General features: G+C 42.8%; 1 protein-coding gene across 1 annotated transcript in view; it reads left to right on the top strand.

Moving 5' to 3' along the window:
- Window positions 1-3,172: 3,172 nt before the first annotated feature.
- Window positions 3,173-27,395, top strand: part of LOC128303025 (zwei Ig domain protein zig-8) — a 123,740-nt gene continuing 99,517 nt past the window's right edge. The window contains exon 1 of the mRNA XM_053039877.1: window positions 3,173-3,308. Within this exon, the coding sequence (XP_052895837.1) occupies window positions 3,239-3,308 (70 nt within the window). The 5' untranslated portion in view covers window positions 3,173-3,238. The remainder of the gene's footprint in view (window positions 3,309-27,395) is intronic.

Below are 27,395 nucleotides of genomic sequence, written 5' to 3'. Positions count from 1 at the left end.
AAACGCTTGCCCCGCATCGGTTCGTCTGCTTCTCGGAACGGGTAAAACATCAACTACCAGCAGAATTGAAGCTATTTTCCTACGGTTATTTACCATTTTATTTGCTTGTTTGGCAACTCTTTCCACCACCACTCGTCAGTTGCGTGTGTGTGTGTACCCTGGGCACTTGTCTGTTACCAGGAATTGGTTGGGTGTTTTTTTTCAATTTGTGTCCACCATGTTTGTGGTACGCTGGCAGCTGTGGTCATCGACTTCGGTTGTCACTTGTCGTCCAGTCATTGTCCAGATTTGAACTCATTTTCGCTTTTTCCTTGCTCTCCAAAAAGCACTTTCATTTACTCCTTTAAGGTTAAGCGAGCACTCGGATGCTATTGTTGGCGTTAAGTCTGTTATTTAATTACTTACATTAGTCCAACAAGATGTGACGCCGGTGGTGTTGTAATTGATTGCTTTTTTCCGCTCTCTGGAACAATATTCATCACAAAAGGTAATCCAATGAATTCCGTACGAAAACGAAAGAGAATTGGAGGAAAATTGGAAACAATCCTGACTGAAACTTAATTCAATTAAGATTTACTTGGTAAATAAATCCACTGTTATTTGTACAATCAGAAACATTTGCAAAACAAATGAACAAAGAATAATTGTTTATCACTTTGTTTTTAGTATAAGACCTTCATACTGAAATAACTTATAGAGAAGTAAATAGAGCTACGGAATAAAACAATACTCTTTCATTTTGTTTTAATTTCAATTAAAGCGGTCAAAGTCCTAAACATTGTACATCGGCTCACAGTCTCATTTTATTTTCATATTTATTTTGTCTGCAATTTGAACTATTTTTTGCTAATATTAGGGTCACGAATTAAACTTATAGGTTTCCTTCACGAGCATTATTTTTTGTGATCTTTTTTAGATCATAATTGTACCTCGTTGTAGTGGAATCTTAAGACAGCAGACGGAGACGAGTTCATAAATGAATTTAAATTATTTTTTCATTTATTAGTTTATAAAATTGTTTATTTGCAGTCCGGGATTATGTTATTTTGGTCTTATTACGGACTAATACGATTGAATTTATGAAACTTTAAATAACAATCCATCCAAGTGATCTTGTGTAGATTTTTTTCCTCTGCCGAACGTCGAAAACATGCGGTGCTTGACTAGCAAATAATAATAATAATTAAGTTCAATTGCACGGTAAACCAAACTATATACATATAACAAACTGGTGCTCTTAATGGTGGCGAGAGAAAATATTAATACAATTCATGGAAGTCATCCTACTTTGGAAGAAATGTGGTAAAAGATCAAAGCCGTACCCTCAGCGAGCGTGGTGCGAAATGCATAATTGATGGTTTGATTCCTGAGAGTGTGATTCTTGCGTACGCAACCTTTGCACGCCGGCGAATTATGTGCTTGAAATGTACCGTATCCGGGCAGGATAATGGCGGACAGATGGTGCGGGTGCCCAAAAGGCAAGGATTGGTGTCATGATTCCGCCCACAAGCTTTCAAGCCGACGCTGCTGCGACCCTGGTGACGCTGATTAATGGCGACCATCGTAACCGGCGCGGCAGCAGCCAACCATCTTCAACCGTCACATTAATGACATGGTTTTGACAACTTTCGACAAAACAGGGGACAGCCAATTAAAGCGCCTTCTGATTAGCGTGATACTGACGCAGCTAGTCACGCACACAATCACAAACACACACACGTGCGTTTAGACCCATGCGTGCCCATCTTTTGCGGGAAAAACGGAGCGAAAACATCATTCAAACGTGATGAATGTTGATGAAACCGAAAATGACACGAAGATGGGTTTTTAGGTTTTTGTCTTGCGTATCGTTGGGAGGAGGAGGCCGTCAGGCCTTTAATTAGGACAATAAAAGTCATTAGCTCTGGATCCGGGTTGATGGTGAAGAAAAAAGGATGGCCGAGCGCGCGTGTGCATGGTATTGAAATTGTACGCAAAATTAGCGCCACACTCACACACACACGTACAACGCATCCATACAGTTACACGCAGCACAGCAAACGTTCACGCCGGAAGGGGACTATGTTTCAGGTCTGGTATGCTGATAGCATCGTGTTTTCGCTTTTGTTCATCACGAACACGTCCGCTTGGAGTGGTTTTAACCAGTATGATGCTGTTTTGCACTGACACGCTATGCAAAAAGGATGTTCAAGTTGTCGTGCTACAACGCTCAACTTTGCCTGCCGCCGAAGAATCCTGTATCCATTTTCCGCTTACGCTTTTTTTCCCCCGCTGCTTTTTGCTGGTAGTTGTTACTAACTCATTTTTCTTTTTCTCTTGCTTTCCACAGGTTAAACACACGTGAGCCGGAAGGTTGAGTGACCGTTTTATGAAATGTTTTCCACTGCCCGTATTATGTTCGTGCTACGCTTCCGGGACGGCGATATTAAATGTTTTAAAAGTGTAAGCTAACGATCGTGCGTAACATTCGGGATGGTGAAAATGAGCAAGAGCGTAATCATAACCGACGCGCGAAACCGATTGAATCGTGGTGCAAAAGGTGCTGGTGGTGTAGTGGAAATTAATATTTGCACCTGAGCAACGATAACTTTTTTCCCTCATCGTCATCGCAGCAAGCCAAGCCAAGTGAGCTAGTGGCGTAATCGCGAAGAATGCTTCGGTCAGTGAATACTAGATGCATGGTTCTTCGTGGTAAGCCCGGTGGTAGGCACGGAATGCACTAAAACTGCAGCCCCGGTCGGGAAAATCGTTTAAGAAAGCGTGTATAACTTTTTCACGGCAGAGCCGCCGGCAAGCCACGTTCAGCGTGTGTAGGTGTGAAATATTAATTTCACGAGTTTAACTCATCTCATACGCGAACCACGTTCCCAACGTGGTGCACAACGATTCCTGTCGTGTAAAGTGAGATAAATTGAATGGCACGGGACATTTAGCGCCAGAGGACGGCAGGATGACGAGGTCGACTCGTGTGGTGTTTTTAGTGAAACGATAGTGAACCAGCTTCCGTTTGCTGGCTGCTGAAACCCGGTGACAGCAGTAAACCAAACAGAATGTGAAAAGTGATCGATGTGTGACCAACTGAGCTTACGCGCTGTGGACTATTGCACGAAAGGACAAAAATAGAGGGGGAAAAATCCTTTTCCAGTGGTGAAAAAAGTGAATCAGTGAAAACGGAATTGAAAAGGAAATTTAAAGGAATTTCTCTAGAAAGAAATTAGCCAATTGAAAAGCGAGAAACATGATGCTGGAGCTTAAATTGATTCTACTCTGCCTGCCATCGATTCTGCTTGCCACAACGCTGGATTCAGGTAAGTCTTATGATTACTTAATTACTTATTTTAATTTTCAAACTTTGCTTAAATCAAATGATATTTTGCGATTTTTAATATGATGGAAGATAAAGTCCATTTATCGAAGAATTTTTCTTAGCCAAAATTAACATTTTTAAATCAGTATTCAATCATAAATTGGGGGTTCAGTATTCATAAATTCAGTAGATTCTTAAATCAGCATTAAAGATTGGGGAAAATAGAACTAAAAGTTCGACTCAACGTGTTTTCCTCGTTCAGAAATTATTCAGCTGGTTACAGTGAAGAGTTGAAACCTCTGCTAGAGTCTCACTTACCCTTCTTCTTAGGCAAAACAATGAGTTTAATTCACGTCTGAATGTAGAAAATATATTGGAACAAGATCTGCCCCAAGTTGCCTCATGATGTTCTGGTACAATGCATGAAGATTCCTTAACTTCAAATGTCTTAATCTTCAAACTGATTTTTTGCTCTACAAAACTTGCTTTTAAAAATAGCCTTTGAAAGATTGGCTTTATACAAAATCAGCTGCTCAAATCTGTTGGATAGGCATTATCTGATGGAAATTCACTGGAACTTTTCTCCAGAACATGACTTTAATGGAGCATCAGAAGATAAGCTATTGAGCGATCCAAGGAATGAATTGGTATGCTGTGCAATTTATTTAGCAGCAAAAGCACATGTAATGGCATCATACGCGAAAAGGGAAAAACAAAATATTCGTCCACAACAATGGCGCCTCCCTTGTCCGTGTCTAATCCCTACGCACGGACAGGACGGACATTTGCTACAAACCTACTGAACTTTACCATGTTACATGGTTTTGCTCGTCAGCTAAAGCAACGGAAACACACAGACTAATAGTAGTGCGATGTCATCACACCGGCCATTGTCCCAGGCAGTGCAAAAAAAAACTCCCCTACATCAATAATCCTCTGTACGTGACTCACGCTTGCCCATTTTCCACTGCTTCTTACCGTTCCGTCCCGCATCCTGCATCCTGGCTTCTCTTTCAAACACAGACAGACAACAAAAAAAAAAAACCAAACTAGCGCACCATTCTTTATCTCGCGCCAGGGATTTTGTGTGCCGATCGTCCCGGAATAAAAACAACACCGTCAAGTGGGTGATACATAATCACTTCAATTAGCTCCTAAAATACTACCTCATCCGGAGCTTTCCATCCGGACATCGGTCTGTCTTCCGGCGGATCAGCCGATAGGATCATGCCAAGGATGGTTCCGTCTTTCCCAAGGCCACTATTCCGCCCCGGATGTCCGCAGCAGGGACACGACTCCATTTGGGGGCTGTTTTTTTCTGTTTGTTGTTCCTGTGGCGGACAGGAAATTTTAGAGACTGTTGATTTTTCCATCCATTTCACAACTGCGGCCTTTCCATCGTGCAATTTCGGGCCGTGCACAAGATTGTTCCGGAGCGATATTTTACATCAAGATTAATTGCTTCGGCTGGGTGGAGAGCGACGAGATAACAAAAAAAAAACATAACACGAATTTCGAAACGAACCCACGAATCACGCGGCCACTCGCACACATTTGCAGCCAGTGGTTCAGTAATTGCACAACAAGCCCTTCGGTAGTGGGGAATTTTTGAGCACTCGTTTAAGGGAGCGAGAAAATGCTGGTAGCTTGGGGAAAAACTCGGTTGAAATATTTCCGTTTCGATCGTCGAAATGCCATTTTGCCGTATGTAGACGGAAGTTTCAGTTTATGTTACGCTCACGAGCGCTCACGGGTGGATGGGCATGTTGGTCGTCGTCGAAGAAGTCCATTAGTCATTCGATAGGTTTCATTTTTTACTATAACCCAGATTCTCTACACCGAGCAGAGAGAGAGAGACGACGGGGGTTCTCGTTGCGGGTGGGTTTCCATTATCGGGACGGAAATCGATAACGTATCGTACCGCGTCACGTGACGATGAATCTATCCACTCGAAACTCAGGATAAAGACCGTTTCCTTTAGAACGTGGAAAATTCTCAACGTTGGGAGTGGAAAGTATACGGAGCTGGGGGCGAGAAAAGAAGCGAAAGAATTATATTCAAAGCTCGAAATAGCTCGTTAGTCGGTGAAACTGCCAGAAACATGCCCGGATCGTGGAGACCACCGGACACGAAATGAACCATGCAGATGATGCAAACGATGCAAACGCTCCACCAGCTAGAGGAGGATGACACCGGACGTGCATACTTACATGCACACGTGCCTCGTGCCTTTGTCGTGCAGATGGGGGATGGGCACAACTAGCAGCACACAGCAACAACTGGCTCATTCTCACCCACGTACCCGTGCATCCGGTCCGTGCTGTATCAATTTAAAATCTCTTTTTAAAGCAAAGTCACGTTTCGGGCCATGCTATCGCTTCGGCACATCGTTTAGGGTGTGAAAGGAATCCACCAGCGGTAAGAGGTGGAAATGTCTCCTTATCCTTTCCACTTCCAAGGTTCACACGGGGTACGGTCGGTTTGGTGTTTTAAATGGTAGCTCAAAGGTAAGGCAGCGGAAAATATGAACCATGTTCCGACCAGTTGGGGGGTTGAAATGAAACACGTTTCATGCTTTTTCTTTGGTTTTGGTGAAGAATTCTTCCACCTCCATCAGCAATGACTGTTGGCTGGTGCGGGATGACTTTAGCTGGGTGTACGGGGTTCTGGTTTGGTTTGGAATTGGGAAATTTATAAATTTCTATCGCAACCCAAAACCTGTACATGATATGAATATTTGCTTTGAAGATAATCTTCCACCGGTTGGCTGACGTCGACTCGTACCATGCCCGAGCCCGCCCCGGTTGCCATGGAATCGGGAAGCGTAATGGGGAAACTAATTTGAGATCTTCCCTCCAAGATAGCTGAATGCCCATTTGTATCTTTTGCGGACAAATTTCCCTACCGACCAACCCCCCCAACAGGAAATACGGAATTCGCCTTTCTTTCGCCTTTCGGGGGTAAGCAAATGCATTCAGATGACCCAAAATTTACATAATTAAACCTTGCGATGCACCTTGTCCAGTCCGGGATGCTGGATGTTCACCCGAAAAGCCTGCAGCGGGCGTTGATGGGCGGTGGTTGTTTTAATTATTTTAAGAAATTCCTTGCATACACAAATACACACAGTTGGTCGGTTGTGCATCGGAGTGTTTGCAGCGCGGGAGGGAAGTCGGAAAAGAACGATGTCATGGGCGCCCGATGGAAACCATAAATCAGCTTAAGGATGTGTTTGAGAATGAGATAAAGGGCAGTGCAAATACGGGGGGGAGTGCACGATTTGTGGAAATGAGTTTTTCGGTTATTCTTCACGAACGAATGTCGCCAGTGTCGACCCAATCAACGGGGCTGATTGTTTGCAAATACGTTGGGGTTGAATCGTAAACGAATGTTTCAAAGATGGCTTGAACACAGCTTGGAACCACTTGAGAATTCGAGAAATTAAAGAATGCGATTTTGAAGCTACAGGTTTAATGTTTGATTTAATGCTCTCACTTTAGGCATTGCATGAACACTGCAATGACCAATGCGTCTTTATATTGGTACAGCATATAAGACAATAATTTAAATTTATTGTAGTAATTTAGGGCATTTAGAAAATTATTTATTACTATAATATTTCGATGCAAGGCACTGAATTCGCATTGATACAAAATGTATTTTTGGAATTAAATGTCTCTTTTGTATCGGGAACTGCATTTTGAACAACAAAGTTTTTTTTTATGTTAAAAGATGTTTAATACGATTATTAAACCATCTCACTGCTTCTTTTTTTTTTGAATTAAAATATTAAACCTTCGTTGAAAAACTATCATCCATAAAACTTCATAAGTTTTTGTTTTTGTAAAACTTCATAAGTTGTCTTTCATAAGCATAATTATAACAATGATTAGGAATTTGAAGTACTTTATGCAATACTTTATCTAGTCTGTTCAATATACTATTAAAATTTATTAGCACTGGATAGAAGACGAACATTGAATCGCCATTTTTCAGGAAAAAGGAGCTTTTTGATCGCTTTTATATCCACCTCAGAGTAGTAAGCGGAATATCTCACATTAAGCTCGTTGCAAAAGTAAGAGAATGCAAAAATCGCTTCAACTTCTAACGGTCTTTAAATTACTCAAATGTGCTTTCCCCCACCAGACCCACTCGTACGTAAGTATATTTGTGAACAATCTCAATTACAAACTGGCAGGCAGTACTTTCTAACTTAGTTACACCAACAACCTTGTTATGCATCAAAAGCTCACCTCAAAGAAGCTCTTACATTCCTGTTGAACACATTTGCCTTACCTTAATCCGTACAATGGGCTTTAATGGCATTACCGGTCGAAAAGGGGAACTTCTTGAGCAGCCGCAGAGATTTCACCGAAGATCAATCATTTGGGTTGTCGCGTTTCTTTCGATTCACCTCACTCCCCATTCTCCATCTTCCCCCATTCGCCCTAACGCCGAAGATCTAATCGAAAGCGTGTTACAATTCATCGCATTAGCTCGTAATTGCCCATCGACAACGGTTTCATTATTTTCCATTATGAGACTCTTTCTGGGAAGGCGCACGAGAGTGTGGGCGACAAAAGACTCTAAATCCGTCGAACGCAAACTGGCAAACTGGTTCTTTGTAACTAGCGCGTTCCCCGAAGCGTGCTATCGAGACGTTGCCGGAATTGGGTCGCGAATAAAGCGTCTTACGGCGAACAACCTGCAAGATGATATACCGGGAAGGAGTACCGGGAATTGGAATTTAGAGGCTGTGGAGCCAGAAATCCTTGGATATGGTTGTCCCGATGTCCCGATGTTCGTTGCGCAAACGATGGGTTTCGAAGGAAGCCCGTGTATGATGGGGTTGGTACCTAAATCCAGACAGCTGTCATGTTTCCGATGCCGGTGCTGGGTACACACGGATGGGTTGTCAACGCGGGAAGACGCTTACCGTGTGTAAGGCGGCACAGTTCTACAGGCATCGTTAGCATTGCCAAAAACCCAGCTTAAAACCCACCAGTGCCGCTCAGTGCCACTGGGACGAGATGCAAATTAGCGATGACAATTTACTTAACTTGCTCGTCTCAGGCACGCGCACGGCGGTGCGGTAGCTTATGCGGATGGCTTTTCCGGCCGATGTTGGGCTTTCCGTTGCTGCATTATTTCATTTCACTGTTTTGTCCCCCTATTACCCACACACGACAACGGTCGAACAATTGTCGAAAAGCATCGGTTGCGTGTACGGGGTTGAAGGTTAGATATGGGCTATATGTTTCCAGCGGGGCTGCTGAATAAAACAGTGACCGGTCCGGATGCGAGCGTGCTCGAGCAGCCGAATTGCAAATCGATTCAAAAGCGTGTGCCAAAGTCGTACGTACGTACGATGGTGTGACACTTGTCCAGGCTGACATCAGTAGCAGAAGGAGAGGACCAACAGCAACAGCAAAAAAATACAGTCACTCCACACTGTAGTAATAACATTCCGTGTCGCACTTCAACCGTCCCAAAGGATGCGGCTTTACGCGCGACTGAAAGAGAGTGTGTGTGTGTGTGCTTCGGGGTGTGTGCTGAGCATAAATTAACATAATTTTATATTATAATCAATGGCGAATAAATGCGCCAAGCCGGCCACGTTTTAGACCGGTCTGCAAAGTAGGCAGCGTTTTCGCTCCAGTCCTTCGACAGTGCCTGTCTCGTTAGCTGAATTCCAGGGGAAAATCCACCAAGTGCGCCATCCAACTGAACACGAAAGTAACAAGCGTGTGAACAGCGGAAACAATGTAGGACAGGCAAGAGTTTGAGTAAGAAGAAATAAGAAGCATTGGATAAACCGAAAAACATGGTGTTTCACGCTACGACAACATGTTTATGGAAAGCTGTGTACAGTGATCGACTGTTTCGATCGCCTCGCAGCGCCTACTCAGTTTAGTTCAGTTCTAATAAGAGTTTATTTTGTACTGTTATTCTTTAGCCACTTCGAACAATTTCCTAGAGCTCGCTTTTTTCGGTACTTCTTGATTCAAAATGATTAAATTACTATGCTAGTTCCTGCTTATTTTAACAACAAAAGGATAAATTTGTTGTGCTTTCTATATCAGCGACAAATATAGACCGCTATTGTGTACAGCTACATCATTTATTCATCAATGTTCGCCGCCCGATCGGAAAGTGACGCCGTTTTTGCAGCAAAAAAAAGTAACAAACAATTCGCTGCTAAGTATGTTACTACTATTTTCAATTTACCAAACGGAATTGATTCCATCACACACCTTCTGGCGGTGACGGCTCACCTCTTTACGGTTGCCTTTTTTCCAGTGGCATTTTCGAACCGCTTCAAGGGCACTGTTGGCCAGGGGTGGTGTGGTGCTGGAGTCTCCAAAAGCCTGATTGCAGTTTGATTGAATCTCGTCCCGGCTCTATACGCCTTTCTACCGGCAAGCTACCGTGATGCGTTTCGCAGCCACTCAAGAAGCGCCATATTTATTTGCCGCATGAGCCTTTGCGTGGTGGAGTTTTTAAGGGTGCGCACGCCCGTGTGTGTGTGTCACAGTGAAGGAGTTTTGTGTGTGAATGTCAAACTTGAAAAACTCCCATGCCCATACTAAACACCAGCGCTAGAAAGCATCCTAGCGTGGACGGGAATTGAGTTTGATGCTTGCTATCTTCCGGATCTTGCCTTTCCGCCGGCTTCATCGATCGGTGCGATGCGTGTGTGTGTGTGTGCCAACACGCAAAAAAGGGGGTAGGAAAATGTTCGTTGACGTGAAAATTGCTATCGGCAAATCGATGCCAAAGTAAGCGTACGTCACGCTATCGCAGGTGGAGTAGCGAGGGGAAGCATAAGAGGGCGGATCAAAATCGGGTGTAAAGTGAAAGTCGAATTGAAATTTAAATTTCGCGTGAAATTATTTTCCCACATCCCTTCCATCGGTGCGCTTTTCGGTGGTAGCTGAGATCGTTAGCGTAAGCTTTGAGTGGATGTTTCCTGGCACGGGCATCGCAAAGATGAAAAATATTACCAGGAAATTTGGTACGATGCGATCATTCCATTCTAGTTACAGGAAAGTAGCTTGCTTTTGAAAATGCTTTTGGGGTTTCCAGGGTTTTGAAAAGATTTACTGGGGAAGCTTGTGTCTAATAATAAAGTTGTGTGTCTTTACACAGTGAGCAAAAGGATATGGTAAACAATTAATATTTTTTGGAACTCTGCAATCTTTTAATTGATTTTTGTTATTCGCAAGTTCCCGGTAAATGAATAATAATATTCAAATCGCTTCCTTCCCAACCTTCGACAAATTAAATTTCTATTCACAAAAGAGTCCTTTTGCTCGGACGGTTCTTTTGTTGCCCAAACTTATCTGACATTTTCGGAAGCCAAATTTAAAAGCCCCACCATTGTGGTCACGTCCTTCTCGCTTTTATACCCGAACGTCGTTTGTCGGTTTCGCGAATCAGCCAATTTATCACGCATCCACCAACGTTGAACCATGTGCGGTACATAATTTATGTCGATAGCAATCGATCAGTCCGAACCTAGCTCAAGCTTCCGCCTCGTATCTTGCATCTCGGCCAGTCAACTGTTTTGTGATACCTTTTGACTTCTCATCATTCTTACGGCCGCACGCGATTTGCGACACTCAACGAGTCACGGCAAAGGGTCACGATTGAACCGAGCCGCACTGTTTCGACCAAGTGTGCACCGGCTCGAACCGCGTTCTGGTGCAAATTTATTGCCAAACGCCCATCAGCTGCCCCAGCAGCCGGCGATCGTATCGAAAATTTCAAAAACTTACTCGTGCGAAGATTTATTGACCGTTTAGTCGAGCTACTTATTGCTCACCGCAGGCAAAGGTCTCCCGAACGCTGGTTACGGCCTACGGTGCGGTTGCGGGAATTGATTTAGAACGTGTAAAAGAAAAAGCGAAACCATCGGTGGGTGGGCATTTTTTTCCGCTGGTCGCCTCCGCTGTGACGAACTTTTTCGTTATCTGCACCGTGAGCAGAATGCATCCGAGGCAGCTGTTACCAGGTATTGTGTGGTTGGCTCTTTGATGGATGTGGCGTTAAACAAGATAACTTACTTTATTGCCGATTTCTTCGGTGTAAAGTCAAGCCCACAAGTACGGGCCAGGTGTATGGCGGTTCGTTTTGATGTTTGCTTGTTTGGAAATGCCTTCTGGGAATTTGCAAAATGGCCGTGCAGTAAATCTTACATTGACCTTTGGCATTGCAATCGATAAACCACAAATCGAACTGCTTGTGAAAATATGAGACGTTTTTTGGCAAAGGTTTCTTCTTCTTTACTACAAGAAGCAAATACAAGTTCGCATTGTAACATAACGAATGTCTTCCTTATGCTGATAATTCAAATATATGAATTCATAAGCACGTGAACTACCAGGCGCCTCCATTTTGTGTTCGTAGTTTATTACCGTTTGATGGATCACTGTTACGAAAAATCATAGTAACCTTAGCATTCACAAACGGGGTGCAATTGACAAACTGCCACCTGGATAATCACAAATGACACATCGATTTGTTGCTTGCATAAAATACCAAGCGTCTCCATTCCTATATTTTAAAATTTGTTCCATAAATTATTTGAATTTTTTCTATTTACTTTGAAGATGTTCTGCAGTGTTCTGAAAGGTCAGAAGTACACAATTCTCCCAAAAAAATCTTGGTTTCATTATCCCTTACACAGGACGTTGCTTAACTTTTATAAAACTAAAGCATAAACTAGCCTGGCGAAACCCAAAAAACGACATGGCTTTCCTGTTAAATTAATTACGACCCTGTCATCAGTTTAACTTTTTGCCGGAAAATATGAGACATTTTTTGCACAACTATACTTCTTCTGTAGAATGCATTGCAATAAAACGAATGTTTTCCTTATGCCGATAATTCAAATATATAAATTCATAAGCACGTGAACTACCAGGCGCCTCCATATTGTTGCCGTAGTTTATTACTGGATCACTGTTACGAAAAATCATAGCAACCTACGCATCCACAAACGGGGAGTAATTGCCATGCTACCACGAAGATGGTCATAGTTAACACATCGAATTCTTGCGGGCATAAAATACCAGGCGTCTCCATTCCTATGTTTTAAAATTGAGCCATAAATTATTTGAAATTCTTGTATTTACTTCGATGATATTGCACTGTTCGGAAAGGTCATAAAATCACAAATTTCCCAAAAAAATCCTGGTTTCATTATCCCTTACACAGAACGACGCTTAACTTTTATGAAACTAAAGCATAAACTAGCCTGGCGAAACCCAACAAACGACATGGCTTTCCTGTTAAATTAATTACCACCCTGATGACAGTTTAACTTTTGTCGGAAAATTTCCTCTGAACAAAGCAAAAAAAAACATTCTGTCCAACCTGAACGCTACCGAGTGCAAATAAAGTACAACTTTTGCGAGTATAATTAATGGTATAATTGCTGCTCAGACCTCAGGTCAGGCAGTTTCTAATGAAGAGCGACAAAGCTCTATCATTAAAAAGTAAGACTTTCCTGCTAAGGTAACATATTTATGATTCCCTCAATTAGCAATCGTTTTACCGAATGCGAATTGGGTGCAACATTACTTTATGCAATTCATACAAGGTTTACGATGCGCAGAGTTAGCTTTTCCGCTTACTGACAAGCTTCTTCGAAAGGATCTCATCATCAATTTAGCTGCATCGGCAATTAAAGCAAACGAGGGGCTCAACTAATGCACAGTAGAATGCCATCAATTGCATGATGTCGGGTTTTGCTTCTGCGTAAAGATACCAAAACGACACCTCATGAAGCTCGTTTCTAATCCTGATGACAATGGAATTGGGCTGGGATTTTTATCCTACCGGTTGTAAACCATGCGGGCCTTTTACCTTTGGCTAAATCCTACCAGTTTTCCCATGCGACCGTTACACATCTCTCGGAAGGATTCTCATCAATGCGATGCCTTTACCTGGCGGCGGCAAAACAAAAACACAAATAAATCCCACAGCGTATCCGGGAGCGAACGTGTTACGACGGTTCCGCACAGGGCGATTCCGCTGAAATACTGTCGCATTTTGGGAATCCTAAAATCCTGCCTCCCCGACACTGGCAAGCTGTGTGTGTACTTTTTAAATTTATTTGTTACCACCGTTCACCGACTTACCGCGTACGAAAATTTCAAAGTTGCGCACTGTAATCCGTCCCGAAAGTAGCTTTTACAGAACATGACCCAGCCAGCGGCCACACCATTCCGCGCTCCCGGTGACGGTAAACAATGCAGTGGCAGTGGTCTTTCGCTCGCAGCAGCGCTAAATTTGGAAACTAAGACCGTTTGTACCGAAGCGACCCGAAAGCGTCCCAACAACGACGCACCCCGTCGGCTAAGGCAAACAACGGATTAGCGCATCAACTACCGGCGCCACCAGCTCTAGGGCAACGGATGGGGTGCGGCGTTGACAAAAGGGACCGGTGGAAATCGAAAAAGGGTCGACCGCAATATACCGCAGCCGTGCGAGCCCGAAATGGTGCAAAATGCTGCAAACGCACGCAGCGCGGTACCGGGGCGTTGGCGTGTGTTGTTCCGATGCCGTTTTTGTAACGGTAGATCCGGCAAGCTGACGGATGAGTTGGGGCTTTTGTATTCTAGGTAGGATTCTAGTCGCGATAGGCGGTTTACGGCAAGCTGAACTTTGCTGCGGTGCGCGGCTTTCGACAAGTTGACCGTTTGATGTGGTGTCAAAGCGTAACCGCGTAAGCTTTGCGAACTGTGCCCGTCCTCCTTTTTTTCTAGAGCTTTGCGGGAACAGATGAAGGTGTTGAAAGCAAAATGGATTACAATGTCTTTGCAGTGCAACAGATAGTATGAAAATGATGCACGACAGCAACGTTTATCTTTTACCTTCATTTAAAAAGAAATGTGGATTCAATATGGAAGGAAAAACAAGAAAGACGACGTTAAGCTACACCATTTATCTTATCATATTTTATAAACATCGCTTAATTAACTAAAGTAATCAAATTAAAGCACTTCTTAGTTATCCAAACATCTAGCATCCCTTTTATTCTTTTCTACTATTGGGATCCCTTTTCGATGAAAGATATACAATTTATAGTTTAAGACGATATCTGTCAAACAGTCGAACAATGATCTGTCATTCGACTCTGTCGTTCTGTCATTAAAACCCAGCTTAAGTAATTTGATATGCAAAATTTAAAAAATAATTTTTTAAAGGCTAATTTTTTATGATTTATTCATAATTTTATGATTAATGTAATTTTAAGAGTGCCTCCAGTGCCAATACCGCTTTGTGTACCAATTTCAATCTATTGTGCTAATTTTGGAAGCGGAAAAATGGTCTTAAAAGTTTGCTTAATTGTCTTCAATTAATAAAAATTGTCCTGTTCTAGGCAGACTTGTCATTTCGTGTGCGATGCCTTTAGCGGAAAACATCGAAACGAAAGTATAAAAGCTGTTTTAAGATAACATAGAACAAATTCTTCGAATGATACCAATGATTCGAGAAACCAATTAACTAGTTTGTTATGTTGAAGCTATGATTATTTGTACGCATATTTACATATAACTGCGAACAAAACACGTTTAAGTTTATTACGAATTCTAGCAAATTGCGTACCACAGCGCAACAGGTACAATTAAACTGTATTTCCATTTCTATCGCAATTTGTTGATAAAAGCCATTCCCACTTGCCCTTAGTTTGGTATTATGCAGCACTTGCTAATGATACGTGGAACCTTTTGAACATAAAATTGAAGGATGTGAACATTCGCAAAATAATTGCTTCCAAAGCAGCCAGAAAAATTCTGACGATTGTCCCTGCCTAAAATATTCAATACATCTTTTAACGCCTTAGTGAAACGGAAATTTCATTAAACCCAGCTGCTTTTCATCGGTTCATTTTTATTTTGTCTTCCTGGCAGCAGCCATGATTCACGCAAAATATCACATTCTCGCACAGTAATTGGTTGTCTAAAGATGTGTCTCAGGAAATAGGAAACCATTACCAAAAAAAGCGCCTGGCTTGGCCTGACTAGGCGCTTTCAAATCGGTGCCTTTTATAGGCACGCTCCTTTTTTTTAAGTAGAATCTCTAAACTTGCAACAGCACACATACAATCACACACACGCACACACATAATTGTATTCGACTTCAACCAACCGTGCCGAGCTAGATAATGCGTTGGTTTCTTAGCGTTTGGCTTGTGCGATGTGCGATGGCGTGGTAATTGAAGGTTGATTTTTGCATGAGCCCTTTTTACATGCAGGCGCTCGTAACCGATTCGGCGAACAAGAACCGACACATGCCAGTCACCGTGCTTAATTGAGGTTTTGGTTTGCTTCTTGGCGCAAGATTCGCCCGCTGGTGGATGGATGTGTTATTTTTATTTCATACCTTCTTCACACCGACGGAATAAAAAAGCAAGCCTCGCAGCAAAGCTTTCGCGTGGTAACAACCTCTCGTAGGGTGACGACCCCGCACCACGTGTGTGTGTGCGTGTGTCTCTTGCGCACCCAGGCACCCAGGCAATGTGTGACGCGTGGGAAATAAAGCTGGATGCTTCGTCGCCCGGGAAAGATATAAACTGTGTTGTGCAACCGGTTCGTTGGAAATCATTTCGGCAAAAACATACCAGTAACGTTGGTGAAATTATATTACATTCGTGCACTCGAATGAAAAACAAGTTAATTCTCATTACGGCCTAACCCGGCGGCCTGTGGGATTCTTTACGCTACGCAGCGGGAGCTAACAATTTGGCCCCTACACATGGATGGTTTCTGAGGGTTTTTTTTTTGTATAAAAGAGAACGTTTGGAAAGCAAAACAGCAACAAAAAAAAGAGTTTCGGCAAGGAAGTTCTAAAATTCCTTTGCTATGCGTCGCTGCACGGCCGTGCGAGCTTGATTTCCGTTTGCCGTTGCTTGACTGATTCGCTCAACCAAGCTTTCGACCGGGTTTTTCCGTGTGGCCAACACTGCTATGGCACGCGGAGCAGCGAAGCAACAGCAAGCAAGGGAAGCGAACGAACGAAAAAAACCATGTCAAACACGACATCAATCAAAATTTGTGTTCCTTCTCTACGTTCCCGCTAGCGCCACGGCCAATGTAACGAATCCCGAAATCACACTCCCGTGTGCGGAAAGGGAGGCAAAGAAAATAAAAAGCGGGGAGCCGGAAAATGAAAAGCTTAGTATCATGATAATAAGAAAATTCGTCACGATTCAAAGGCGGGCGGAAGCGCATGAAGCAAACGCAGGAACAAAACTCACGCGCCCATGCCCGTCAGGAAGAACTAAATTAAAATTCCACTTATTTCCCTACTTTGCGGTCCAATTTATTACACCTGGGCCGCGCTGCGCGAAGACGAGAGTGAGCGAAAAGCAAGCTTTTCTCTCCTTCTTGGATGGGGCGGGAGTTTGAGGCGTACGTTAGGCCTCTGATGGGAAGAAGCGAATGTTGTTGCCTGGCGCCTGAAGCGCCCTACCGAAATGGAATTCATTTTGGGCTAGCTCTGGGTGTTTTTATTTTCCACTCGCTTTCACTCGGGAGATTCATTCCGTGTAACGCGCATAAACGAAGATGCTCGCGTGTCCGCTTAGAAGCACGTGTTTACAGCATAATTTGTTCAATAGAAGTGCTCGAAGGTTTCGGAGTGAGTTTTGGAATGATGGTCCGTTATGATGCCAAGCCATTGGAATCAATTTTTAATTTGCCTCGAGATTGTGATTTATTGAAATAAATTTACCGGAAGCAGATGCAGTCAAAGTAAGAGAAATGATTTAATTATAAAATGTCCCTATATAAAGTTAAGGGTAACAAAACTATTCAAATTCAACAAAAATCTTTGTGTGAATAGGTGGAATAACATTTTCCACACAACTTTTACTTGGAATCCGCTCATTCGTGCAGAAATAAACATAAAAAGCTCTGGAGATGTTTTTTACCCGCCACAGTCCCCATTCTGTGTGCTTCTCACAAATTCCCACATGAGAATCAACCCATTCGACCGCAAAATATGCATGAAATGAAATTCGAGTTCGTTACACCTGTCCAGCGTTAAGAACCAAACGTCTGAGCGTTCCCTGTTTTGTGCGCCATCACCGTTTCTATTCGAAAACGCAAAGAAAAATCACCTTTTTTTCGTGCAAACGAAGCGACCGACCAGTGTGTATGTGTGCTGACGCCATTCATCATAACGATCGGTACTCAGCTAGGTTTTTTTTTTGTGTTGCCTTGTCCCCTGTCTGTAACCCAACCCGCCCCTTTCAATGCATTCCCCTTTACCGGAAACTGGCCACAAAATGGAGCGAAGCTAAGGGCCCCAAAACCAACCTCCAACCATCCCTGCAACATACGATAAAAGGTGTTTTTCCAATCGAAAGGTGATTAGAATGAAGAGTAATGGAAGAGGATAAAAATATCAGCGGGCTTTTGCGGGTGGGAACACGGGGCGTGGATGGCCATGGCAGGACCCGATCCCGAAAAGCCAAATAGTCACCATTTGCGTGGCCGGGTGTGAGGCTGTACGCGCAACGTCGATGGTTTGCTCCAAAAACGCCACATTATGCCACCGATACACAATGGAACATCATTTGATGAGCTAAGAGATGCTCGTTCGATCGGAACGACATACGGTACCGGGAAATTGTTGTGGGATGAACGAATTTTCTTTTTTGTACAAAACCACACCGGCCAGGGAAAAAAGAAACATAAACGGAAGGAGGCTGAGGGTTTTCGACACGACACCTGAAAGGGAACCGTTCACTCGCCTGGGATCCAGCGTAATGACACCGGTCGTCGAGGCGTGGCGTGGGTGACGGTGTTGCTCCAGGCGTAAGCATAAGAATATACGGAAGATGGCATCGTTCGTTGTGGGTGGGTTGGTGCTGTAACGAGAGCTCGTTTTTTTCTTTTATTTGTGATGAAACGTCCATTTAACCGCACGCCGGTTCGTTGGATAGCGCGCATCGATGGTGGCTTTGCGAAAGCTTCTTTTCTTCTTTCGTCGTATTTACTATATTTACCGTGTGTGCACAATACACATATTTACTCTTTGTTAAAGCCTAGTTTATGCGGTGTAGTAAACGGTTTAATAAATAGTTCAAGCTTTTAATATTCGTCGTGTCGAGACCAGAATCAAATAACGCTTTTTTAAACGTGGTGAATCGAGGTATGGTTTTTGAATAATTCTCTTTTACGTTATTTTAATTTATAATTATTTTACACTAGAATTCACTAACTGACAACTTCATCGAATTTTTAGGCTTCGTCCACTACTTGAAAAATTGGTTCCATGCATACACTAGCTGGAAATTTATGCAACATTGCGTTAGCTCTTCGCTCGTCGGTTTCCATCCTGAACTGAATAATGAACAATGTTGTTCAGTTCCATACATGAAAGGAAGCTTTTATTGGCGACATTGCAATTGATGCCAAAATAGCATAAGTAGCTTGGATGTAATTACGCTATAGTTGAGTTTTTAAAAGACTTTTACGGGAATTATTTAATGGAAAATGGTATGATCAACATTCAAAGCTATTAATGTATGAACCGGAAGCAATTATTAATTCTTTATTCTCCGCGAACAATTGCGAACGAATTTTTCAACCCTTGAACCAACAGTTACAAACATTCCACATTGAATGAAATCATATTTGTTATTCTGTGGAGTCTTTACACGCTGAATAAATTCTGAAATTTCCCCATGATAGGAACAATGTATATTTGTACCAAACAATTCATGGAAGATGTACTATGTATTTAAGTTTTTGCTGTGTGATACAAAATACTGTATACAAAACGTTGCAAGTAATTTTCGATTCTTAATAATTGCAGTGAATTTTCCAGCCTAGACCAAATTATATGTGTGCTAACTTTTTTATTCAAAATGATTATTTCTGTGTCAATGAAATTCCAGTTTCATCATCAAACTGTTTTACAAGTAATCGTTCTTCGAAATTTATTTCGAATGAAACTGTAATGAAACTGTGCATAGCCCCATGTACAACCGCTAGATGGAAAATTGTCTTGACAGTGGGACCCCATCATGGGGTCCCATCACCGGGAGCTCGCCAAGCTTCGTCCTTCGGCGCTCGGCTTGTTTGTTGTTTTGCAGTTATTTAATCATGTGAAGCTTATCTCCAACTTCAAACATAACAAATGGGGATGCTTACAAGAAAATACGAGTGTCACTTTGCGTTGCGCCGAATTCCATCCATCCGCGGTGCCCGACCACGGCCAACCTCGTGCCGTACTTCATCATCATCTTTATGCGGGTTGGGCATATCAGTGGGGAAATAAAAAGAAAACAAACCATCCCGCTTCCGGGACGCTCAAATCTGCTTCTATTTTATTCATTACCTTGCCCTAATCACGACATAAAGTATCATCTGCGTGCGATGCCGACCGGGCGGTGTACCGGGCCGTTATGGTGGCTGGGAAATGTGCCCGTACGTACGTGCGCTCGCGGGCACAACAACTCCGCTGTTTCACGCTCGCATGTCCTTGTGGCCGGGGAAAATGTGAAAAATGTTCTTTTGTTTCTCGCGGCTTTTGACGGCAAATTTGATTAGGGTGTAGGGTTGTACCGTACACATCGGCACACAAGCCTGCGAACAACTTTTTAGCAGCCTTCAGCACGGACAGTTCTGCGAGATTGGCAAGGTTGTTCAAGGTCCCAAGGGTGCGAGAAAAATTTTCGGCATTTTGTCTGTAATGTTAACATAACAATTTTCTCATTCTTTGCTTATTTGAATACAAAAATGTACAATTCGATACATTTTGTTGTAAATGTGATGCCTCAATTCTAGACGCATCTACAACAATTAGTTAAAATAAGAAATAATACCATTATTTTCACCTACCGCTTATAAACACTTTAATCTCAACAACGTGCTTTTTTAGCTATAAACATTAAAAAATCAAAATTATAACTCTAAATTAGTGTCTTCAACACATTATTATAATTATATAACTTTACGCTGAACGGACTTCTTTAGTGACTTAATAATGTTACACGGACATAAATTGTTAGTCTTAAAGTAATTTAGTTCGTTGATGTGAGTCTATTTTTCTCACTCACACTAGCGTTTTATGAGCTATTCACGATCTACCCTGTAGCTCCACACTACACTGGTATTAATCCGATCGACTGGAATTAAGAAGTTAGAAGCATGTCCCTCAGTCCATCGATGACTACGGCCTTCATCATCAAGCTGCTGCAGTTGATTAAACCTGACAGCTCACCAAATATCGAAGGCACCGAGATGCTGCAGCGTTTATGTTGTATCCCTCATTTACCCGGAACGAGATGGTTGATGATCGGTTTTCCGTCAGGCCGCCATTAGCCAGAATCTGAACAGGCGGTTCCCGCTCCCAGCATCTTGAGCTACGAATTTGCCCCATTTTCTATTCCCCCCCACAAAAGGTTTTCCGGTCAGCATGGCATCCCGCTGGCAAAACCCAATCGTGCCAGTAGACCTTCATCATATAAATTATCTTTCAACAGCACACCAGTGCAGGAATCTTCCTGCGGGTGGTACTAGCTTGAAGACTTAGAATAGCACATCTTCCCTTTTTTTTTCAACTGCTACTGCGAGGTGCGGTACGAGAGTGGAGAAATTTTATAAGGATAAAAGAATCTTCTTCCCTGAAGCTTCTCCTGGCCTTTGTCGGCCATATCAACCTATCCGGTGGATTAGAAAAACAGAACGAACATTTTTAAGTGAGTTTTCAGCGTGATTGTCTGGACTTCATCTTTTGCCGCCCGACTACCCTCCGTGTCTGTTTCGTCCGTTTCAGGTTAGTTGGTCCCTCATCATCGTACGGATGAGCAGCAATACGGTCAAACATCGACACATTACAACCGACCCAAAGTCCATAGTTTATCTAGAACGAAAGAACAACGAAACGAGAAATGGTGAATGAACTGGGTCGATACCATACCATACATTTTGCCCAGGGGTCGTTGGGGGCGAGTTTCAACTGTTTGCCCAACAGAAGGCACACGATAGGTCACGCAAAATATGCCAAAACCCACCCGTTCTGCAGGTTTCCACACCTTGCATCCACTTTTTTGAGGTTCACTGACAAACGCCCAGCGTAGAGTTTGTTGTTGCGGTTTGTTGGCAAGTTGTGCTTTGTAGACCGGAGCGGCTCTTGCACGGACTATTGGTTTGCTAAGAAATAGGTCTTCTACAATTCTACACTGCTCCTGCTGCATTTTCCTCCGGCCGGTCGGTCGGACTTTGCCACAAATGTTTGCTTAGGAAAAACAAACCTTCCAAGCGCTCTATTGGTTTAAGACAGAAAAAAGACGAATCAAACACATTCCACCGCTGGTATTCAAAATGCAAAACCGACGCATTGAAAGCAATTGACCAAATTTGACATTCATGTTCAAGGAGAATGTCTGGGCATCGTGACACATTGCCACACTACGGCATTCGATCGTACTGTTTAAAGACATTCTTTGCTAAGTTGGTAACAAGAAACAAAAATGATAGTTTAGAAGTTTTCTCATGATTAATTAAATGGATTTACTATCCAGCCTTGCGCTATTTCTCATCGCAGATTAGGAATTCTTTGAGCTTTTGTAGTTCAATTACAAGCAACCTTACAACATTGAGAAGTGGAAATAATCCTGGCGATAATGTTATTGGAGTGGAGAACGCTTCATGTAGTTGTTACTCAAAATTCTGGAACTCTGATGGAATTGAGTTATATTACAAAATACCACCTGCTGCCAAATCTGCTTCGATACCAAATCAAACCATCAAGGACATACCAGGGCGCCCCAATGCATTGCTGTGTCGGCCACTAATTCTATTTGCAAACAACATACCTATGTCTAATCACATCAAACCGGGCATTCCAATGGTAGCTACCGGCACCCGGAAAGAACAAACAAATTCCAGATTATCCTTACGTTCGGTGTGCTTATCGGGTTTCATCCACCCAGCCAAATGTCGATGGTGAATTAAAGTACCTCATGGTTAGATGGGCTCAATATGCAGCCAACAGAACCGGTCTCATGCAGTCATTATGTCATCGATTCCTTGAAGCTTATCCTGCTTAAAGTCGAATGAGACGTTTTTTCCTTGTGTAAGTGTGTGTGTGTGTTTTCCGAACATTGCCATCGTGATCTCATTTACATCATGGTTGACGCTTGCAAACAAAGGCACTGACCTTCCTCGTTTCGATTATGCTAATTCATGATGGAAGACAGGGTTATACAATGCATCACCGCGGTACATTTGAATGGACGTGCTTGATAGAAGTTAATTAGCGATTGGATGGGTGTTTTGATGCCATCCAATGCAGCAGATAATGATCCGATGTCAACAATGAGGGCTACGTTATCAGCCAGTCTTCTCGCAAGTGGAACCAGATAATATGCTTCGAGGAAATGCCTTTACCACGCAGGAGATAAATGTGATTAAATGCAAGGTGCGATGTGGTTAAAGGGGTTCCACTTTTCAAGGAAGCAGCTCATAGTTATGGTTAATTGGATGCTTTGTGAATAATGCATCCACGAGCTAAGTATTGCATAAGCTTCCAAGAACTATGACATTCATCATTAATCGTTGAAAGGTGTCATAATTAGGGAAACAGATTTTACTCAGAAAGGAATGATATGAAACAATGTTCCTGCATCATCCAACCTAATTTGTTTGTGGATATAGGTTTTGAATAGAAATCATTTAAAAAACAGCATTTCTTCATACATAGTGAATACGTTCGTTGCTATGACTTTGCGGATCAAAATTAATTACAATAAGCCAAATCTTCCCTTTTAACAACGGCTCTCTTTTTAATGCGTTTCACACCGTTAGGGAATGCTTGTCGGATCAAGCAGCATAATTCCTCATTCTTAGCTTCGTAGCATGCTATGCCTCCAATTAAAAATATTCCTACATGAGCTGCAAAACTCTTGCCAAACAAGGCTAAAATTCACCAATTTCATTAATCACTCGCTAGCACGTAAGCCTGCATGCCACTGGATGGTGGATGGTTCCATCAAGCACATTTCGAGCTCCATTCTAGTCTCCCCAAAATAGCCTTTTGCTTAAAAACCTACCCACGCAGCTAGATCAAGCACATTCTTGCTTCCCGTGCGGATCTGATTTATGTTATTTGATTTAGACGTTTTCGCTTTGAAGCACAACCATGTTTTGAGGGCGTTGATTTTTGTTTTTTTTTTGTGTTTTTTGTATAAGCTGAATCCACAAACAAGGATGAGTCAAAAATTATAAAAATCTCCGGTACGCTCCGGTACCGGGCTATACAATCAATGAACACTCTCTGCTGGAAACAAGTGGAACTTCTCGCTGCATGATGCTGGTAGCTGAAGATACGCTTTTTTTTTTTGGTCTCTATTAATATTCTGTTTAATCCAAAAAACATCAAAAGGTCCATCTCCTAACATGTTCACACAAAAATTTCATCGCACAAGTTCAAGTTGCGATGATGGGGAAAATGTGATCTAAAAATAAACTTCACACAAAAAGTAATGATTTTATCAGCATGATTTCATTTATATATTTTTTTTCGCCCAAGCTGATGAGACTTTGCTAGGCGGAGGGGGGCAATCAGAAACTTTTTAGCAACTTTCATTTCGTAAATTCTCGGGCACTATTCAAAACGGAAGCGAACGGATGATGTGTCACACTAAGCCGGCCCTCGTTAGCTTGACAACTTGTGACAATCTACCCGGTATGCCAGTCTGCCGGGAAGTGGAAGCGTGAACCGAACAAGCAGAACGAGGAGAGAGACAAAAAAAGCATCTCCGTTCCATTTTTGAGCGTCTAATCCGATCCTCATGAAAATGACAGCTTACGGCTGCTTGTGTGAGAAAATCCCTCCAAAAGCAGCACGTAATAAGACTAATCCCGGACATATCACTAAATATTGCCAAACCGTTCGAAAAGTTGCTCCAGCCCCATCCGCTTCTGCTACAAACTCCTTGAATTTCCCACCTTCCTTCTTTCTAGCCTTCTTTTATGGGCGAACGATTTCTATCCGCACAGCCAGCAAAAGGGCCCGACGAAATGAGTCGCACGAATCTTTAACGGTTTGCTGTGTACTGTAATAAACTTAATTTTCATTAAAACCATCACCCTGATCTGGTCGAAGTTTTGCGATTTCAGACGTTGACGCCAACTCGCAGCTCACAGCATCAATTAAGGGAATGCCGCGAACCTTCTTAGCCGTCCGAAGCCCGTCCCAATATATGGCCATTCCGGGGCATCCTCTGAAGCACACAGTCGACGGAACTGTTCCTACGCAACACTGCCGATTATCGATCCTCATCGTTAAGCGTGCGATAATAGGAATACGGTGCGGTAAAACCGACACACTAGGCACACCGATTTAGTGTCGGAAGCTTTTAAATGGCGCTCTAAAAATAATATTTCCCGAATAGCATTGCTTCCACACGCATTGTTTTTAACCTTCGCAGCGTATAGTACGCATCAGCCATTTGCAATCTTTAACAATCAGCCCGGGTCTAGGGCTTTATGGAAAAGAAATTAAGGTTGGCGTTTCGGAGCCCGCAAAACAATCGACATGTAAAGACCGATAAAGGCTTCAATGCTGAAGGTTTCCCTGTTCCCTTTTTTTCGCTGGCTCTTCCCCGCCTCTCGCCAGAAGATCATGGCCGGCGGCGGCATCTACGCCACAATAATCGAAATCCTTTATCGTACACCATCGCGTGATTTGGTCTTTCGCACAATCGCAAAAGAAGAGACGAAGCCATCGCGCACCGAATCCGTTACCATAAAGTTTTATTTTTATTTTATTTCCCCGACCCACTCCGGTGCCATATTTTTGTGCCCCGTACACCCTCCCCCTCCCCGGCCGCGGCATTGGCCCACTTCCGCTCCATGTAGGCTGGTGAGGTTTTTTTTTCATGGCAGCACTTTCGTTTAATTTCGTTTTCGTCGAAATCGAACGCACACATACATGCGCACTGGTACTGGTTTTCGTACACGGGCTCAGCATGCAGCATAAAGCATAAGCAAACCAAGACAACAAAAATAAGCTCCACTTAAAGCATGCTGCTGCTGTTCACCCGCATACCCGGCTCATTTCTGCTGGCTTGACTGGCCGACTTGTCACGGCAAAACGATAGCGGTGACGTTCTGTTCGTTGTGCTTTATTTTTCTGCAGCTTGGAAAATTCCATTTTCTAAGGATGTTATCGTACGGCAACAGAAAACACAACCGAGCACAACATGTGCATGCGCGGGGAAGAAGTTCATACTTCTCCGTCCCGCCAGCACCAGGGAGGATAGTAAAGGAAGCAAATCAGACACGGGCACCAGGATCGTGTTTGTGTGCAGGCGCCGTATACTATTGTGCGATAACAGATCAGCTCAGTACGAATCGGAAACACTCGTTGAGCGGTGATTCGTCGGCAGGATTGTTCGGTCCTGCTGGCACTCAGTACCTTCAGCCGCCCGGTAGTGCCGGAAGAGATCGATTATTAATTGAAGGCAATAATGGAATATGGCAGTTGGGTATGATTTGCCTCCCTTTGCCACCGGATGACCGTAGGCAGGCTTTCAGCTGTTATCTACCATTTTTTTATTGCATGGTAAACACCACAAACTCTCTTTCTATTATTTGTGCCAGAGGGCAACGATCAGAGATTAAAAACGATGTTGGATCTGATGTATTTAGCCAGCTCAAGCGGAAGGATGGAATATATGTTGTTTGCTGCTTGTGTGTTGTATTCATTCTATTGTTGTGATACTCTTAGAGTATGTTAAAAAACAACTCTTAGCCAGCACTAATTTCAGATGCTGGTAAAGTTTGAAATAAATAAAAAAGTTATGAGCTTTAACGTTCAAGTAGTATTTAAGAATTTTTGGCTGAAATTTACGTGAGATTAGCCGATTGATCAAGAACTGAGTATAAATAGGTTGCGTTGTTAAAGGATATTTAACTTTATCTTACGATCCATTACTCTGAAGACAGTCTACTTCTATTTTTGTAAGTTTACTTTCAGCTGCGTGTTTTTCCTTACACGGTTTTAAAGTTCCACTGGAAAACTCGCCGATATTTCTGGATTATTTTAAAGATTTTTCGTTATGTTCAGAAATTGATGTGAATTTCTTTAATGTTATTAGAAAATTTTTGAAAGAAAATTGATTGTATAAAAATCTTTCTAGTTTAATCACATGTCTACTCACTCATTTTCAATATCAAAATCCACTGAGACATGGACTTTGTTTAAACCTCAAAACCGCGTTCGAGAGAAAGATGCTCAGAAGGATTTTTGTGAAAAGACAATGGAGGAGCCCCTATAATGACGAGCTTCATAAGATGTACCGCGAACATACTGTCGTACAGCGCATTAGACTCGCCAGGCTTTAGTGGGTTGGTCACGTCAAGCAAATGACACCGGACGACCAAGCCTGTAAAGTCCTTTTATGTCGTCCACGTGGACAGAGGAGGCGTGGTAGGCACTCAATGAGATGAAGTAATTACATTGAAGTCCCAGAAAGGCTGGGACGGCGCACGACAGTGAGGACTCCTCCAAGTAGCGCCTAAAGAAGTAAATAAGTAAGTCCGCATGTGACCAGAGTGCAACAACGATTTTTACACGTTCTGTTTGAAACTATTCTTCCGTGTATTGCAATCGAATAAATTAGACAATTTCCATCGCATGGTAGAAATTCTTCGCATCCCATTTGCTCATCATCGATATCAGTCTATTTCCGTACGAAACATTGCCAAAGCAAACCGATCCCTCAGAGGACAAAAACGCAAACAATCAAACGCAAATCATCGAGCATGTTCATCTTAGTTTGCGTAGACTTGAAACTTACTTTCCACGAACGACGACCCCTATCGGTACCCCTATTCACTGTCAATTTCCATTCGACGACCATTTTGCTGCTCCCAACAGCCAAACCAATTATTTCGCCGAAAATTTTCTCCCGTGTCCTTCCGGGAAAAGGCTTTTCAAACGCGACCGTCTTTTGGTTGGTGCGACCTGGGGATTCCCCGGTGCCATCGATTTAGATTTAAGGCACACGTCGTTTTTGGGGTCGTTTTCCGTAGAATCGCTTCGGTGTGGGGTGTTT

The sequence above is a fragment of the Anopheles moucheti genome, chromosome 3 (genome assembly GCF_943734755.1).
Source record: "Anopheles moucheti chromosome 3, idAnoMoucSN_F20_07, whole genome shotgun sequence".
NCBI lineage: Eukaryota > Metazoa > Arthropoda > Insecta > Diptera > Culicidae > Anopheles > Anopheles moucheti.
This window is presented reverse-complemented; position numbering and strand designations above follow the sequence as displayed.